Source organism: Acanthaster planci, linkage group LG02, assembly GCF_054643075.1.
Source record: "Acanthaster planci isolate LZ-2023a linkage group LG02, COTS_SCS, whole genome shotgun sequence".
Lineage (NCBI taxonomy): Eukaryota > Metazoa > Echinodermata > Asteroidea > Valvatida > Acanthasteridae > Acanthaster > Acanthaster planci.
In genome coordinates this window covers 14,994,637-15,011,955 of record NC_141778.1, presented here as the reverse complement: position 1 = coordinate 15,011,955, position 17,319 = coordinate 14,994,637, and the positions used below count along the sequence as shown (strand labels likewise).

The following is a 17,319-nucleotide window of genomic DNA, read 5'->3' as shown; positions in this document are numbered from 1 at the left end:
TATGGACGACGTAAAAACAATTCTGGCAATGTGATTGGCCGCTACCAGTTTCGGTAGATGAGTCCATTCGCTGTGTACAAACGGTTGACTGATTCGTCAAGTCGGGATTTCTGAAATGAACTCATAGTAATAAGTGGACACAAGAGGGCGCGAAACAACTAACGGCGCGCGGTCTCGATATGTATCCAAAGCATCATAAGCGAAGACTTCTCAGAGATCCCGACTTGAGTCAAGTCTAGCAATATCTCTGCGCACCCACATTAATCACACAATAGACTTGTCAATTATCGATGTGACGATTTATTCTCTGTGTACCTAAAACCTATAGAGCATGTAATGAAAATGTCAACAGAGTATTGATAAGAATTAATCTCATTTTTTAAGCTAATTTTCATTTTCCAAACCTCTCTCACCGTCTTTTCTTTTTAAGGCTTTTCTTTACCATCTTACCTACTATCAAAACTACTTATTTTATAGGCCACTGTATTTCCCAACTGATTCTTGCGTACCAAAATGAATCTGCATGGGCCTAGGCCTACTTCTCTTTTGCACGTAAGAAATCGTTGAAATTCAACATTTTCAAACATAAAGCCTGTGTATTAAACGCAAAAATAAAATTGTGTCTTGTTCCTAACAATACTAAACACATTTTGAAAATCCGCGTAAGATAGAAGATACCTTAAGTAAGCAAAATATAACGCCGGAGCACAAACTTCCGTGCCTAACGTCTATTCAAAACCCTCAGGGTCTTCAAATCGTGGAGTACATTTGTAAGCTTATTGCGTGCAAGATTTTATGGTCAAAGCTGGATTTCAGAAAAACATACATCAGTAATCCTCGCAGTAACCTTGAAAAAAGTGATTATGTTTTTTAACCTGTCGAGTTAAAGGTCACAGTCATTCCGCTTTACCTGTTGGCAGGTTCTGAAGCTCAAATCGACAATATCTGAGAGCAGTTCGCGTCGAGAGACCGTATTAAGTACGGTCTGTCGCTAAATTTTAGCAGTTTGGAATCCTACCTAGGCTACAAGCACTTCAAATTGAACAATTTTAAACTCACACTAAGGGCACTTATTGGCAACGAGTTCGATTACATGTACTCTGAATTTCATCACTAATTTAAAATTGCATCAGTTAAACTGAAATTAAGTTTTTTACGTATCTGATACGTTTCTCTTAGAAAGTTAAAGAAAAATTAAAGTAAAATCGTATTTTACTCATACAATAAAATCACAACATGCTATATGTTGTTCTATCTATTTTCAAACCTCTATCAAGATTAGTTACATGATCACGTGTAACAAAAATTACCTTGCCAGTAGTATGAGACAGGGGGTGTTATTGTTAGTATTGCTACTGATCACGAAGTGCAATTCCAAACTACTGATAATTGTGCTTGGCTAAAAATATGAAGAAAACGCTAAAGGTAAAACAAAAAAAAATGAGTGAAACCAAACGAAAAGAGATCAACCAAAGAGTGTATTTGGAGGAGATGTTTAAATGTCTGGTTAAGCATCTTTTGACCCTTACAAGAAATTTGAGCCAAAGGGTAAATCAATCATGCTTCAGGATTAGTCAGTACATGTTTAATAGTACATTTTTCAGGTCTTTGCACACACATACATAAGTGCCTCCTAAACTACAGTGACTGAAATAATCTTCAAGATGTATTTTTTTTGGCGTTGGGGAGATGCTAATTTGTATAAAGAGTTTTGTCGGGTAAGCTTGTGCATTTTGTCGCAAGCTCTCAAACAAGCACTGAGCATACAGTGTTCATCAATATATACGTTGGGTAAGGGCTAAACCCTTTATATAAATGAAATAGTCTTATTTTCTTTACAACAAATGCTGTTTAACATACGACGATACTTTTTTGATTGCAAGATTACACAGCACTACGCGTACTTTGCCAAACACCGAGCAGATTGTACTGTTCTTCGCATAATTAGTCATCTCTGGCTGCTCTGATTGGGCAATTAGATTATGTTGACAGCTGCTTTGCCAGACACACCGATCAGATCCAAGGACGAGAAAGACACCAGGATCTCCTTGCTCCCAGGCGTCTTTCTTGCTACAACAGTGACTTGGTAGTTGACCGTTTCATTGCCCGCGATGTCTCTACAGACAAAAACAACCAGGGTTTGATAACTTAATCGCAGTACTGTGTAACATTTTCATAATGCAATTAAATATTTCATTAACACAAGACAGGGCTGTTTGTGTAATGTGTGGGGAACATTTTGAAGGTGTTTTTGGTATTTCTTGCACAACTGACAACCTAGGACAGGTTTCTGGGCCAAGGATAGACGGGTTTGCAAAGAATAATTAATGACTGGAACAGGTGTTTAGGACGTGCTCCTCCACGAAGAGTTCTAGATACCTGAAAGCTTCCTTCTTGTGCAGGACCACAGCAGGACCTTCTGTGTGGAAGAAACAGCCGCTGAGTACAGTTGACAGAGGATTGGTGAACTTGACACTGGCCGTGAATTCTGTGCCTGCAGTCACAGTCTTGGGAACCTGAAGATATACAACAGAGCAGAGATCAAATTTTCCTGAAGAAATTTGAATTCAAATTTTTTAAAATTCAGAATGTATTTAATATTTGATGTATATTTGAAACATGAAGCTACCTGTTGCAAGCAATGTTTTGACACAGCTAAGTTTGACATGTACAATATATACAGTATGTTACATGTGCAAAGACACAGGTTTTCAGCAAAATGTGACTGATGCATAAAATCACATCTGAAAACTCTCCTTTTTTACCGTCCACAAAATTTAAAAACTAGAAAAGTCAGATACAGATTACAGTCTTCTAACAAACATTTTGCTGAGGTCAGATATTGGGAAGGAACTCTGACTGTACCTCTACTTCAAGGTCGGGCTTAACTAAGCGGAAATCTGCCCCTTTGGTCACCACCTGGTTTGTCTCGGAGACGAATATGGTAATGTCGAAGTGGAGGTTGGCCTGGTCCACGAGTTTCGGGAGATAGTCGCTGGCTTTCACCTTCCACTCACGAACTGAGATCGTAAATGGGTACAAATCTTTAGAGTTTTCAATTAAAAAAGGAATATTACTTTTGTTCCACCATGAACGATCTAACAGAACGCTTAGATGCAAGAGAGAGGAAATAAGTCTAGTTAGAAAGATAATATTTAATAAGAAATTGCATTTTAATTTATTCTGAAAGATCAGTCACATAAATTCAAAACTTTACTTTAGAAATTTAGTTGTATTTCAAACAATCTATTATGCAAAAACCAAATAAAGATTGCAACTGATGCAGAAAGCACGAGTTAAAGACTTAAAGATTTCCTTCATATCAAGCAAAAATGCAAACAAAAGTCGTAGGGAGCATCCAATCGAAGCCTGTTTTGGATGACGTCACACTACGGCTCTGCAATTTTACGACTGTTTCATTATTTCGGGGCGAACGCGTCCATGTGCGTGAGTGCTCTGCTTGCTCAAACTTAACTGTGAATTAAAAGAGGTGGATTGACCCGAGTCGCTCTTTATTCTACTTGGTTCAGAGCGACTCTGAAACGCCTGTCTGAAATGTATGGACAATAAGAGCGACTTGGAATCATATCGACAATGTTGATCAGGCACGTGAAGGTGATGTCAACACTGGATCATATGATACAATTGAATCGCCCCAGTTTGAACTGGAGTAAGGTACCGATGAAATTCGAGCAGATGGCCCCAGTCATTTGCCAAGAATGACCGACGAGGAAACAGACAGCCTATTAAGGTCGCAAGGTCTAGAAACTCGAGGGGAACGAGAGCCATGTTGTGACATTGTTAAATTGCGAGATTTGTTTGCTGCCCCCGTTGATGATTTTTTAAGGCTCCAGCGCTCTCGCGGTGGAACAGATCTCCCAAAACGACGATTTTTTTATAAATGCAAAGAGAAGCTGTAACCTTGGACATAATATAGGTGAAAATAACCCATTCCCTGTTTAATAACCTTTTGGTATCGAAGCAACGTGACTGATCTTTATAGAGGTTCACAAGTTACTGTTTACTAAGACGACCATGATGACGTTAATTTTAATCCCAAACATTTATTACATGCAACTACTTCTCTTAATGGAACGAAACAATGACATCTCCTTATGATAACCCTATGAAGGGTGCACTCTTGAAAAGAAATTCCTTTTCTTTCCAAACAAAAGAAGGCAATGTTGATGAAATATTATTTTAAAGAATACTACAGCGCTTTTTCTATTCAGATTGTGAACCCCAAATCTGCTCATTAAAAATAAATTTATTTTTATTTTGCTTACTAAACTGTCATGAACTGACATTAATATGGACGTGGACCTCCATTTAAAAGGACAGTAATTATGACAACTTTTTTGAAGCATTTTTCCGACAGGAACACTGCATCTTGTTTTATTTATTTCATTCAGTGTTAAAGAAGTCATTTGTTCTTCCTTTCTGAAAATTTTAAAAAGATTACAACCGACCTGCTTCTGCATCTTTGATGTCGACAGAATCTGCTGACTCAAATACCGGATTTGCTTTCACTCCCGTGTAGTACATTGTATTGCAAGTGATGACGAGAGTCACACTTCGCAGCTCCTCGACAGGGCACGTCTTCTTCAGCTTGGCCTGAACCACAAAGTCCTTGCCGATGAGAACGTCTTCCGGTAGGCCAATCTCCAAGCTGGTGTCCTGGCCCGCCTCCGATATCAGCTTCTTGAGAGTATTCGCGTACTTGTCGGCAGTGAAGAGGCTCAGGTATTCAAAGATGGAACCTGAAAAAGGGAGGAACAAGCTACTGCACTGAATTATAAAAGGCTTGAGGAATGAAGAAATTTGGGCTAAAGAGAGGTTCCTGGGTGATGGAAAACTCGGTTGATTATTGATGGACGACGATTCTTCACACTAACACTGAAATTTACGATATCAAGAAAGACTGCATTTTCAGGGCAAAGTAATAATTACGGCAAATGTATTAAGAATGTAAAAGTATTCAAATGAACAACAGACAGTCTTCCGAACTGTATTCCTATGAGCCAGAAAGGACAGTATTTTTTCCTGGTAATAGCTTTTAGTCTCGCAGGTTATATCGACAAATCTGAGCAAACCTCCGTACATCGCGAAGGCACTGGAAATGGCGGTAGAATTGTATCAGGGTTTCTCTAAAACATCGCTTGGAACAACATAACTGCCACCGTTGCTCCTAACATAGAGTCACGTTTGACCTCGAGTTGTCTTTAAATAAGGTATGCACACATTCATGCCAATTCAGCTGCTTTTAAGCCCAGACTTAAGGCGGCCATTACCTAGTATCTTTGGGCAGTATTTTTGTTGATACGCCCCTATTGCCATGTCCCACTCGGGAATTGTGACTTCATTTCCTGTTAATATCGGTAACGGCGACAAGTCGTAACCGTACTGCGTCCGTTTCTGAAGCGGCTTCTGCTCCGGTAACAATACGTTATCTTACCTTCCTCTGGCTTGTACTGCCGAGTGATATCCTCCCGTTCCATTTTTCCAACAGCTTTCGTCAAAATGCGAGTCCCCACGGCGTCGGTTTCAATATCTATGATTTTGGGCGGCTAGGAAGAAATAAGTGTATTAATGTACTTCGACTTTTGATGAGGGTCGAACATTTTGGCCAGACCGGCAGAGTGCATCGATTCATTGTATTAATCTTCCAAACTTTAAAACAAGCCAACTTGAATATCGGCTAGGATATCAATACAGTACATGTACTGTACATATCATCATAAAAAGAAAGAAACACCAGCAAACAACGACATGTTGCACAAGACTTTATTGCTCGAGAGGTATGCTACCTCCTACTTAGAAACCCTGCTACCTCCTAGTTTCAGGAGGAAACCAACCAAGTACAATGTACCAAGTGCCTGTACTGTACGAGAAAGATCAAGATTAAATTAGACAAGTTTGCGAGTGAAAGGACATAAAGTTTCAGTTTAAGAATGGTCACTACGTAGAGTCTGACATATTTGGCATCGTTCAAAAACACACCACCCCCAGCCATTTTAGGCCTCCCCCCCTTTCAAAATCGTTTCGCCGCCGCTGGTGTCCGAAGTCTTAAAAATCAGGAACCTTTGAAATGTGCTGGAATAAATCTCTCTACCTCGGAGTAATCCTTGCTGATCAGCCATTTGACTTTGCAGGCATTGACCTCGGCAAACACGAACTTGGTGTCGTAACTAAAGAACACTTGGCCGCTCTTCACTGCAGTCAGGGAGGCAGGTCCGGTACGGTACACATCTTCATGAAAAAAATGAAAAGAGGAGCAACACTCCCGAAACTCAATTATCAGAACACAGGTGTCTACCATAACAAGTGAACGCGTCGTGACAATGTCTTTTGCTTTGTGAACTGTATCCCACATTTAGCGTCATTTCTGACGTCATATACGGAATATAACCTTTAATGGCCAACACTACAGGCTCTCCCGATTTATCTTTGCCAAAGGTATACGGTCCATCAGTAGCGATGACTCTGCTTAATTCTTATTTGGCGATCTAGAAAAAAAAGTACAGTGGATATATATGGGTCACTCTGAGTCGACAAAAACTTCAGCATGATCACCGCTTTATGGACGAACCTTGGAACTGACAGCATGCCGTTGTTGTCATTTCTGGGAGAATCGGTAATGTCTTGAGGCTGCTCTGATCAAGTCAGGATGAAGTGTGTTGTTGAAGTGTGTTGTTGAAGTGTGTTGGACAATATGAAGGAACTGGGATTAAAAATTACAGTGAGCGGTATTTACAATCGCTTTGCTCCTGTGGAGTCGAGTCCACCGCTTGCCATCCACCGTAGCCCTTGGGTAGGTCACGGCGGGCCATCCAAGCGTCGTTCCAAACATGAAAGTTCCTGTTTTTTGAGGGACGTATCAACAAATATATCGGTTATCTTGCCAAGGTAAGAGATAAGGAAGTGTCTACATATTGATCTTTCAGGATAATTCGTTGGAAAAAGGGAATGCCAACGAGTGTCCTTCCTGCCCTAAGAATTTTACGATATCATTCTATAATTATACAAAATGGGCTGATGAGTAATTTCTAACGATAGCTGATATTAGTCCTAAAACCAAAATCATATTCATATCGTCAACTCAATTTAGAAACCCAAGATCTCTATTTACACTGCAAGAGAGTTGAAACGTAATTTCAAGAGCTGATTGTCAAAATCAGGAATTCCCTCTCCTTGTATGGTGTCACAGAAACACGACTAATGTTTTTAAGCGTTTCACAAAATGACAGCAACAAACGTTAATCTCGGATTTTATTTTTCCTGTTTGAGAACATTAAATTAAAGCTATTTGAACCGATTTTCAATTTTTTTTTCAATGTTGAACTGACCAGACGCTGTCGGCCGTTCCAAGTGATTTCCCATCGGCATCGTAGTGGTAGTCAATCAGGCAGTTAGCGTCAGTGTCATGCGCCGAGGAGAAGTTGGTGATGGTGCGGGCCGGGATACCAATGGCGCGGAGAGCTGACGTTTAAGTAAGGAGAAACATTACATTAAGAATCAATGTTTTTGCCCCCCCCCAAAAAAAAGTTCAGCGACGAGATCAAAAATGCGAGATTTTCTTTTGGACATCCTTCCAGTCAATAGCTTCCACTTGGGAAAGCTGTCGGTTAAATCGAACTGGATATTTGGGTGGCGTTTTAACAAACAGTAAAAAGGGTGATTCCAGTTGTCTTTAAATTTACTTTCCTTTGAAATTAATTATTTGTTTAATTGACTCATAACGAAAACGCAATAAATACCAATAAATAAACGCAATAAATACCAATGCCTAACGGTCGAGGTAAAGTGAAGTTCATATGTTTGCATTTGAGTACTGACACAGTCCTTCATACTGGGGAGTGGCAGGTAAAACGTGGAACGCCACAGATAGTCCGACTGAGAATGCACCATGCCATGAGTGTTTTCACAAATGTCTAAGTGTCCACTTCAAAACGAACAAACGTCCCACAAGTTCCGGTTGTAATTTCAGCTTCCTGGTTGCCGAGCCTACCTGTGGTGAGCAGACCGCCGAACACCCAGCATTGCCCATATTTCACTGGCAGCCCTGTCCTGGTGTACTCCTCGAAGATGGAGGCGCTACCGGACCAAGCTGTAGGCTCCGTGCCATCCTCGTACTTACCACTCCAGTTGCCCACCAAGATTCCGCCCTCATCTTGTGCATTGACCTGCCAGTAGTGTTGTCGTAATTAAAACCTTCACAGTTTGCTACACAAAGGCATAACAGTTTACACTGCCGAATCCACGGTGTAAAAATCAACACCATGGTGTACTATGTATTTCTCCAAGGTTTTTTATTACCCTATCAAGATCTGAACTATGAGTTAATTTTAAATTTTAGGTTTCAACCAGTACTTAGCAATTAGTACCTAATTTAGAAAACCAGTTCAACCAATACTTAGTAATTAGTACCTAATTAAGAAAAAAAAATCACTTTCGAAAAAGCTGCTGGCGACTCCATCTTATTTCAATTATTACTATAACCACAGTGTCTACGATAACGACGATATGTGAATGAGACTTGAGAATGTGCATAAATATGCATCCTTTTCATATTTCTAACATTATGTCAACAGAATTATTAATTTTAGAGTGACTAATTCACAGGTTTATGTAAAAAGAATTTTCAGATGCACAGATGAAGAGGCAGTTGCAGCTACCAAAGCTTATGTGTCACTTTCACGTTAATATGCTCGTACAATTAACAGGGAATCTCATTAACATCAGAGTCCGGAGAAATACATCTATGTCAAAGTTTTCAAGACACATTATGTTCCTAGTTCGTTACCAACACTCACCAGAGCCGACAGCTGCCTAGATACCTCAATCGCGTTGGAATAGGTAGCAGGTTGCTTCTTGGAATCTTCCAGAAGGCGAACCACACACTCCAGGATACCAGACTCAAACTGGAAGACAAACCAACATACGTGAAGCAGCCCCGAGCAATACAATGCTTAACTCGGCAGATAACGAACAACTGACGATAGTCTATTGTCAGTAATGAAAACACCTGAAGCCAAGCAAACTTCTGATAGAGCAAAACTAAAAACAACCCAATAGCTATACTGGCTGATATCCACATTAACGTTAGAACGCTGTGGTTTTTTTTCTAAACTATAACAGTTACTAAGCTTTTTTTGATGCATTAGCCTCTTGTTAATACCTTTAAATAGATTCACGATGAACGTGTAAACGGAGGCACGATTACATGAAGTCAGAACTGAATGTAATTCAAAATTTCAGACTTCCACACCTGTGATTTTGTAACAATGCCAGCCGTGCACTTATTAACATTCTGAATAATTAAACTCGCAGCAATAGCCGCATTCTTATTTTATTTCTATCTGCTCCTAGCGGGAGCAAGAGAGGAGCGTGTGTTTACATCGCAAAGACGGATGATGGGAACTCACCGCGTGTGCGCAGGAGGTTTAATCTATTATTCATGTATATCTGTGACATTTTAGCCGCGACTAGTAAAACCTTGTTTCCATATGGTTGCAACGGACACCGACGGCATGCAAGATGTCAAGACGCAGACAGTCGCCGAAGAGACGCTGCATGACGTCATTCTGCTAAAAATTAGGTGGCAATATGTCTCTTGAAGTCACTACTTAAATTTGATGTTCTTTTATTGTCAGCTATTTTGTTAATGATTGGAGCTCAAGTTTTAGTAATATGGAGAGAACAGACAAAATAAGAGGTACTAAAGGCAAAAGACATCGTTGCACGCCGCTCTTGGGAGCGCGCATTACTAATGTGTGAACCTACTCCGGCAACTCAACACAGACAGTCCGCAAAGTTCAATCAATTTCTTCTTTGTTGACTCTCGGTTTCCCTGTTTGCGTCAACAAGGAAAGTCCCAAACAAGACGTGTTCATTATGTCAGCGTAGCATCGGGGGCCCTTCGGCAACGCTGTTGGCAATTATAACAATTCTGTGGAAACCAGGCTTCTTTCCTTAAAATGTAAGATCTTAGCGTGCATGCCAGACTCGCGCATGATGAGCCAGGTCGAAAAACTTCCCACCAAGTGGTCTCTTCTTCGCCGTTCAAGATGCATTTCAACTTTGCCAGGTCAGAAAACCTTCACGTAAGTATTCAGGAAAGAGAGAATGACTGACCTGGCCAAAATACCACGGGGATGATCCAGTGTAGTGGTCGGTTCCGTAGAAGTACATCCCCATGTCATTCAGAACGTACTCCTGCCTCAACTCCTCTTTGTGTAGGAACACCTCATCGGCTGGGTGAAATGAAGATGAAATGAAAATTTAAATGTCAGGAATTCACTGGTACCGGAAATGGAACTAATACACATACATTAAGAGAGGTTTTGCATCGTCTGATTCCATTATGTCAGACATTGCGCATGTCTTTGAGTAGTTAAATCTGACGTTTCACATCACTTCACAAAGGACAACACATCTCGTTGAGGTGCACAATTTTACCATCTTATCTTCAACACAGAGAGTGACGAAATAAAGGGTCAACTGTCAAAAATTAACAGTGTTGATTAATCAGGTGAGCAGTAAAATGACATCCAATGACCGTAACCAAGTTTACCTTGACACCATGGATTGAAAAGAACGTAGATGCCTGCCTCCAATTTGATGCGGAAGGCAAGGGCGCCCCCAACGTTGGTGCGAACCGCCATATTATACCGGCCGACCAAACAGTCGGAGGGAATGGATATCTTCACGGTCATTTTGGTTCCCTCGGCTCCGATGACCTTTGCCCTCCACTCGTCGACATCATCGCTCGACCCACCAATAGGATGAACGGGAATGACGATGTGGCTGTCATGAGACGACATTGGAATGTCCCCTGTCATCAAGACACAACAACATTGGAGGAATTCTGTCAATAACGCTTGGTAGATACAAACAGTTAAGACAAGGAACTGTTGGATGTTTTCTAGGACTGCTCTGTATTCTGTGCAGACTTTTCCTGTATCCTAAAACCATACTGAAATAATTTACAGTGGGGGTATATTGCCATAGGGGTTTGACTGTTTTTTTACAACACGTGTAGTTCCCTTGGGAACAATGAAGAAATTACTGTAAAATAATGACGCAACTTATGCTTAATTTTAAGGCTGTGAATATTTTGCCTTCGCCGGCAAAAGTTTTGAAACGATATACCCACTGCCTCAATTTTAAATTATATCAGTACAAGGCTCTTTGCGTTAGAATAATACACGTAAATCCGAACCAAAAATGATTATATAAAGGTAATCAGCTACCATTGAATTTTATTTAGCTGAATGAGGAAAAACCCTCCATGTTTCAACTTGAAATAAAGAATAAAAATCTGTTACAAACCGTATATCAGTTGCATGATATGAACAGGACGTATTTTGTTGTGGGGGTGGGGCAATTTTCACAACATCTGCTGTCCTTTGAGGATCATTGTTCTTCCATTCAGCTAAGAAATTAATTTTCAAAAATGAAGCACTTAATATACACTTGATAACATTTCATCAAATGCGAGTTTGTCAATGCTGAACCACCGCAAGACAATGGAGGGTTGCTACTGAAGCAGTTACCGCGATCTGGGTGCCTTCCTTACCCCACCACATTTCGATGAACACTCTGTGGCCGGCTGCTGCATCGTACTGCTTAGTCAAGTTGATCTCCACTTCGAAGGCCTGGCCACGCCTCACCACCAGTCCGGCGTACTCGTACTTATCGGTGCGGTGAGCCGGTCGGTTCTTCGCCGTCTGAAGGTCCACCGACTCCACCTTCAGCTGGCCCTCTGAAGAGTCAAACAAAGTAAGCTCGAGTGCTGCCATCTTGGGAGACGGTCCCGGACGGCGCAAACAGGGGCAGCAGCACAACATGACATCCAAAAAGGGATAGAATCTCTACGATTTCCATACCCCCCCTCCGAATTTTGCTTTAGTTTGAAAATTACTCCTAGTAGTATTCATATACGCCAACATTAAATCTCACTAGCACGTTCGTTTACTTTTACACATAGAAATATCCAAGCAAAGCAACACAAAACAAACTCCTATTTTAAGACCTAAATACTGCAAGGTTTTTGGAGGATTCTTATCCTAGCAAATGAAGCAATCGCTACAACAAGAATCTATCCTGTCATATCGTCCCACAAAACAAAGATGAGAAATTTCATGCAGGACGTTACCTACACAATCAGCAAAGAATTTACAGTTTAAGAACAGAATTAATAATATTATTATTATTGAATAATGAACCAAATGGACAATTCTGAGTCCAAACCTTTGGGGTTACATATCGTAAATACATCTTGAACAAACTTTACACTGTAGGCAATGCTGTGTTAATCTGAATCCAAAAGGTGTTAAACGGCCACGCATTGTCCTTTGCAAAGCTATTCTTGCAGAGGTTTCTTTGTGTCCCATTCAACTTGATTTTCTTTTTCTTTCTCTGTTGATGCAAATTTTCTGATTTTTGATGATGCGAATTTGCATTTGTGAGAACAAAAGTGTCGTCATCCACATTGAAAACCTCATAGGTGTAATAGCCATTTCAAATTATGTCTCAGATTTTATTATGATGATCCATTGTTTCACGTGGGCCGTTGAGCAAAACTTATTAAAAAAATCGGTGAGACAATTTTTGATTTACACTTTCAACAGAAAATCCAGTTCCTTCTTGAAATGATCCCGCAATAACAGCACCCTCATTTTGTCAGGAAAAGCACTGACAATTTTAAAACTCCAAAACCTGAGACAACAATCAAACAATCAAAATCAAAATTTAAGATAGTTTTCTCACATTTACAAGCTGCACTAAACACACTGCCAAGTGATATTAATCCCACCATTTAAAAGTTTTTTTGGCGGTATAGACACCACATGGTTCCAACTTTACGCTACACTGTTTTGCAAACTGTTTTAATTACCATTTTAAAAAAGACAAGGACAACTTTTGATGACGCAGTTTTGTTAGGTAAACGGCCTTCAATTACTATCTAATGGAATTGCATTCTATGACGTGAAATCAGATCTCATACCGATTTCTGGCGTTTCTGGTATATCGGCTCTCGGCGGACCTGAATCACCGATTCGTCCAGCCAACGCCTCACCAGATTCTCTCGCTGGCTGGTTAGCCGCCATGATATCGTCCGATTATAACGCTATATAGGTTCAAGTCAAAGAAAAAAAAGGTCAGACGACTAATAACATTTAAAACAGCACTACACCTGATTCAAGCTTTATCTCAGAACACAAATAAACATATTTATAACTGTTTTAATGCGCAATTTTCACGGAAATGAAATGTAGGGGGAAAAAATCTCTTAAGAAAATATTTTACAGAAATTATATCGCTCTGTTAGGACAAATAGGAAATGCTAAAAAAATATTAACACACTGCAATTGAGGACAAATCTCCATGTGGAAAAAAGCTGAACAAGTGCGTAAGTATCTTTTTATCAATGCCTTAATGTCTCTTTGCCAGCATACTTTGTAACACAAACACAGAAACGAAAAAACACCTGCGGTTACATGCAGGAAGTAAACCTTGCGCATAATGTGACAATTGCGTACTTCACCTATGACCTGTTCACAGGTGTTTACTCTCCGTTTACTGGGAGAAACTCTAGGGTTCGTGATCTGATCACGATTACATGGCAATATGTTACTGAACGCTGACTGGATGTTCCCTGTGTAAGGATGCATTTCAGTTACTGACATCAGTAGATTGTTCTATAATTTTAAAAAGTCTGAAACCACAGGGAGAAACATGAAGGTACAATCATGAATTCCTTTCTTCGGGAAAAGGAGGAAATTGCCATTTCTAATGCATTATAAGCAGTTGAACAAAACAGCTAAAGCTGTAAATAGCCGATCAGCCCCTCTTTGTTTACGGGCTCATTTCTCCAAGGCACTGCCCTTCCGGAACACGAACGTCTTTAGAAGGGAGGGGTTGTGGAGGTAGGTGTCACCCACGTATGAAGCAAGATATGAAACGGAGAGACGCCCCCACACCCGCTTTGTGTTGGTCATTGTTTCACTAGAATCTGAGGAATTCTTTTCAGACATCTGGGGGGGGGATGTGTTAGTTAACAATAGTCTAGAGTGTCTATAGCGATTGGACATGTTGGGGGGGGTACCCCTCGGTCTCATTGCTTACTGGATATAGTCACCCCAGTGCTGTATAAAGAGAGTAGCGCCAGCTTCAGAATTTGGAAATTGAATGGCTGCATGTTGATCCTTCTGCTCCACAGCGTGCGGCAATAGTGCATGTACTTTTTATGTCAACTGTCCAAGTGCACTGGCGAATATACCAGACAGTCTTTTTCCAACAATTGTGGCGCAGCATTCATGTCGAGGTAAGCCTTATCGCAAATACTGCATGGTTGATTTTGCACAATGGTAGAAAGGCATTGTGGGAAGCCTGGAAAAAGGAGCAAACATTGCCTCTTTTTCAACACTGTACGCGGCTCTGTGTCGCCCCCGTCAGTTTTGTCGGCAAAACCATGGCGCTGTCGCTTATAATGGAGAAGGAAACTGAGGGAAAGGAAAGGGGAGAGGTCACGCCAGTGTCAGGTCAGGGAATCAATCTGAGACCGCCATTACTCTCTTTATGCAGGACGGTTCCATCAACAAAACATTTACAATGGCATACCATGCAACCCCCCCGAAATGATCTTATAGCGTTGTCCGTCCGAGACTCGCAGGCTCACTTAAAATTCATATATTAAGAAAGTCCGGGTCCATTTGTATACTGTTCAATCATGTCTGGTGTGAACGACTTGCCGTCTTCCCATACTAGTGCTTTATAGCTTTTCCGTATCAAGGTATCAACATAATACATGCACAGGGATGAAGCGCGGCCACGGCACGTCCATGCATGACTTACTAGGAACAAATGATGCCATCCCTCCGTTTATGCATAGAGCAAGGAACAGATTCACCGGATGCACACGCCTGCGTACTCTCGCATGATGCAGAGCAACGCTTCAAATTCACCCAAAAGACCCCTTGACATGCTTGAGCGTACATACTGATTATCATTCCTGTGGAACATCAAATAGCATTGTAGTCTCAAGCACGATGGTTGGAATAAAACCTTGTCTAATAATTGTTCAGGTGTAGGCCTACATGTAGTAAGCTTGTACAGGCAAACAACAATTCAAACAGTAACTCACCTTTTATGTAATGGCGCTGTGAACTCGAAATCAACGACAAGCTCTACTCGTCGTGCGTTCCCAAGCTCTATGGCGTGACCGACTGACGAGCAGGACTTCCGCAAGCGGAATAACATACATGTACATCAGGGCCGCAACTTCCACAAAGGCGAGCTTGCCTGCTTGATCGACCACGCACGTGCAGTGTGCATTAACAACTAAAGCTGTTTGTTTGATATTTTGTCCTCGAATATTATGATAAAAGGGCAAAGTTGAAGATTTACTTGTCAACCATTTTCAGACAACTTTCAACGGAACTAGATTGTGTTTGAAATATTTTCTCAAGATATAAGAGGAGAACCAGTTTCTCAATATAAAAATGAGAAACCAGAAGTTATAAAAAAGGAACAATAATATGATGACCATACCTTGAAATCTGTTATAATAAGTATCAAAATCATTTGGTGGAGGTTATCGTTTTCGTGAATATTATTATTATATATCATACACACAAACCTGCGGGGAGATTGTCCGTAAAATACATTGTCAGTATAACATTGCCATGCACGCATACGGAGTGTGAATCTCTACTTCTGTTTTTCATACGTGTTTGTTTTTTATTTATTTCTTGACTTCATTTTAGCCTGTGGCTTTCGTAGCTCGGCATACATGATTCTCAGTCACAAACCAACCTTAGACGCTTCCCCGCACACGTTTTCTGAAAAAAAAGGTGTACTACGTCCCCACGTGGGTGGAGAGGCATGTTTCCCCCCCCCCCCCGGTGGTTCTAGCCCCTGGCTCAACTTCGCTCGGCCTCAGCTCGACTTGGCTCAGGTCGACTCGGCTCGGATCCGTTCCATTCGATTCCGTTAATATCACCAACCAACAGCAGGTTTAGCATGTATAGACCGTCCTTCGTACCTTGCAAAGAAAATGCTCCCCATTTGGGAAAACCGCCAGGCCGTCATTGCATTATATAAGGACAACCTTCCGGGCTGCTTTGGCAGGCCCGTTTCCTGACTGCACTGATAATTTTGCCCAGATTCGTATCATGCTTACACTCTACACGTACATGTATGCACAAAGCGGGTCACCGTGAGGGCAGGCGTTTGCATGCACCTAGCCATGTGTTCATCTTGTACATGTACATGTACATGTACATGTACATGTAGATGTACAGTACATGTACATTTAGAATGTACTGTAAATAGACCCAACGTTCACCTGGAGAGATGACCCATATCCAAGGTCGTGGAAGGTTTTAAAGGTACATTCAGCCACGAAAGCGATATACTACGCATTTTCCCTGAAATCTGTTTCACCGTGTGTTTAAATCCTTCATTAAGGGCCTTTTCCGCATGGAGGAAACATGGTCACTCCTCCAAAAGAGGCCAAATTTAGTTACTTTTTTCGGGGGGGGGGAATTGGATTCTTGGTATTTTTTTAAAGTGCATACCCCCTCACGAAACTTTAACCTCACGTATAAGAGCGCGAAGATTATTCATTAAAATTTGTTACTTTTTTGTCCCCTCTTCCTCCCCCCTCCAAACAAAAAATCTCCCCCCGATAATTTCGTTCTGGATCCGCCCTAATTTCCCCTTCCCTACTGTTGGATTAATTGGTGGGAGGCTGAACAAACCAGGTGAGAAAAGAAAAGGAGTCGAAGCGCTTCTAGTCTGTATAACATTGCCATCCGAAAGCTGAGATTTTTGTTAAAATTTTTTTTTTTAAATAGGTTCAGAGGTCTGAGTTAATGAAATACTGGACAAGCAATTTTTTTTTTAAGTGAAAAGAGAAGGTAATAAGAGGGCGCTGTTCAGAGTCACCGCTGTCAACCTGGGCAAAGTTCGAAGGAATGCAAACATTGTACATAGAATTGATTTATACAATATGTTGGGGGGTTCCTCAAAATAACTGTTTCGCCAAAAAAATTGTGTCCAGACAACGAGTAGTTTGAGGCAGGCTCAAGTTCCAACACGGATCTTGCAGGAGGGGTTGGGGATGGACCTAGGCGGGATGGGGGGGGGTGTTAACTCCCTCCCCTGCTCTGACACCCCCCCAAACGTATTACGGGCGATTCACAATGCAATGTGCCACCAAGAGATTGTCACCAAGAGGCATTTCGCAGTGCTTTGGCTCCGTCTCGGGCTTCAACTGTTTTTTTTAGTAGCTGACTTGAAAGCTGTAAGCGA

The 17,319-nt window shown here is 41.1% G+C and overlaps 1 protein-coding gene across 1 annotated transcript; it reads right to left on the bottom strand.

Moving 5' to 3' along the window:
- Positions 1 to 284: 284 nt before the first annotated feature.
- LOC110973300 (protein-glutamine gamma-glutamyltransferase K-like) lies at positions 285 to 15,322 on the bottom strand. The gene is made up of 15 exons (XM_022223994.2): positions 15,149 to 15,322; positions 13,010 to 13,132; positions 11,579 to 11,764; positions 10,574 to 10,834; positions 10,135 to 10,253; positions 8,814 to 8,921; positions 8,009 to 8,183; positions 7,347 to 7,479; positions 6,755 to 6,858; positions 6,113 to 6,249; positions 5,456 to 5,567; positions 4,470 to 4,760; positions 2,866 to 3,020; positions 2,380 to 2,516; positions 285 to 2,117 (listed from the first exon to the last, which is right to left on the bottom strand). The coding sequence occupies exons 2-15, from the start codon at positions 13,110 to 13,112 to the stop codon at positions 1,976 to 1,978; spliced, it is 2,163 nt and encodes a 720-aa protein (XP_022079686.2). The 5' UTR covers positions 13,113 to 13,132; positions 15,149 to 15,322; the 3' UTR covers positions 285 to 1,975.
- Positions 15,323 to 17,319: the final 1,997 nt, after the last annotated feature.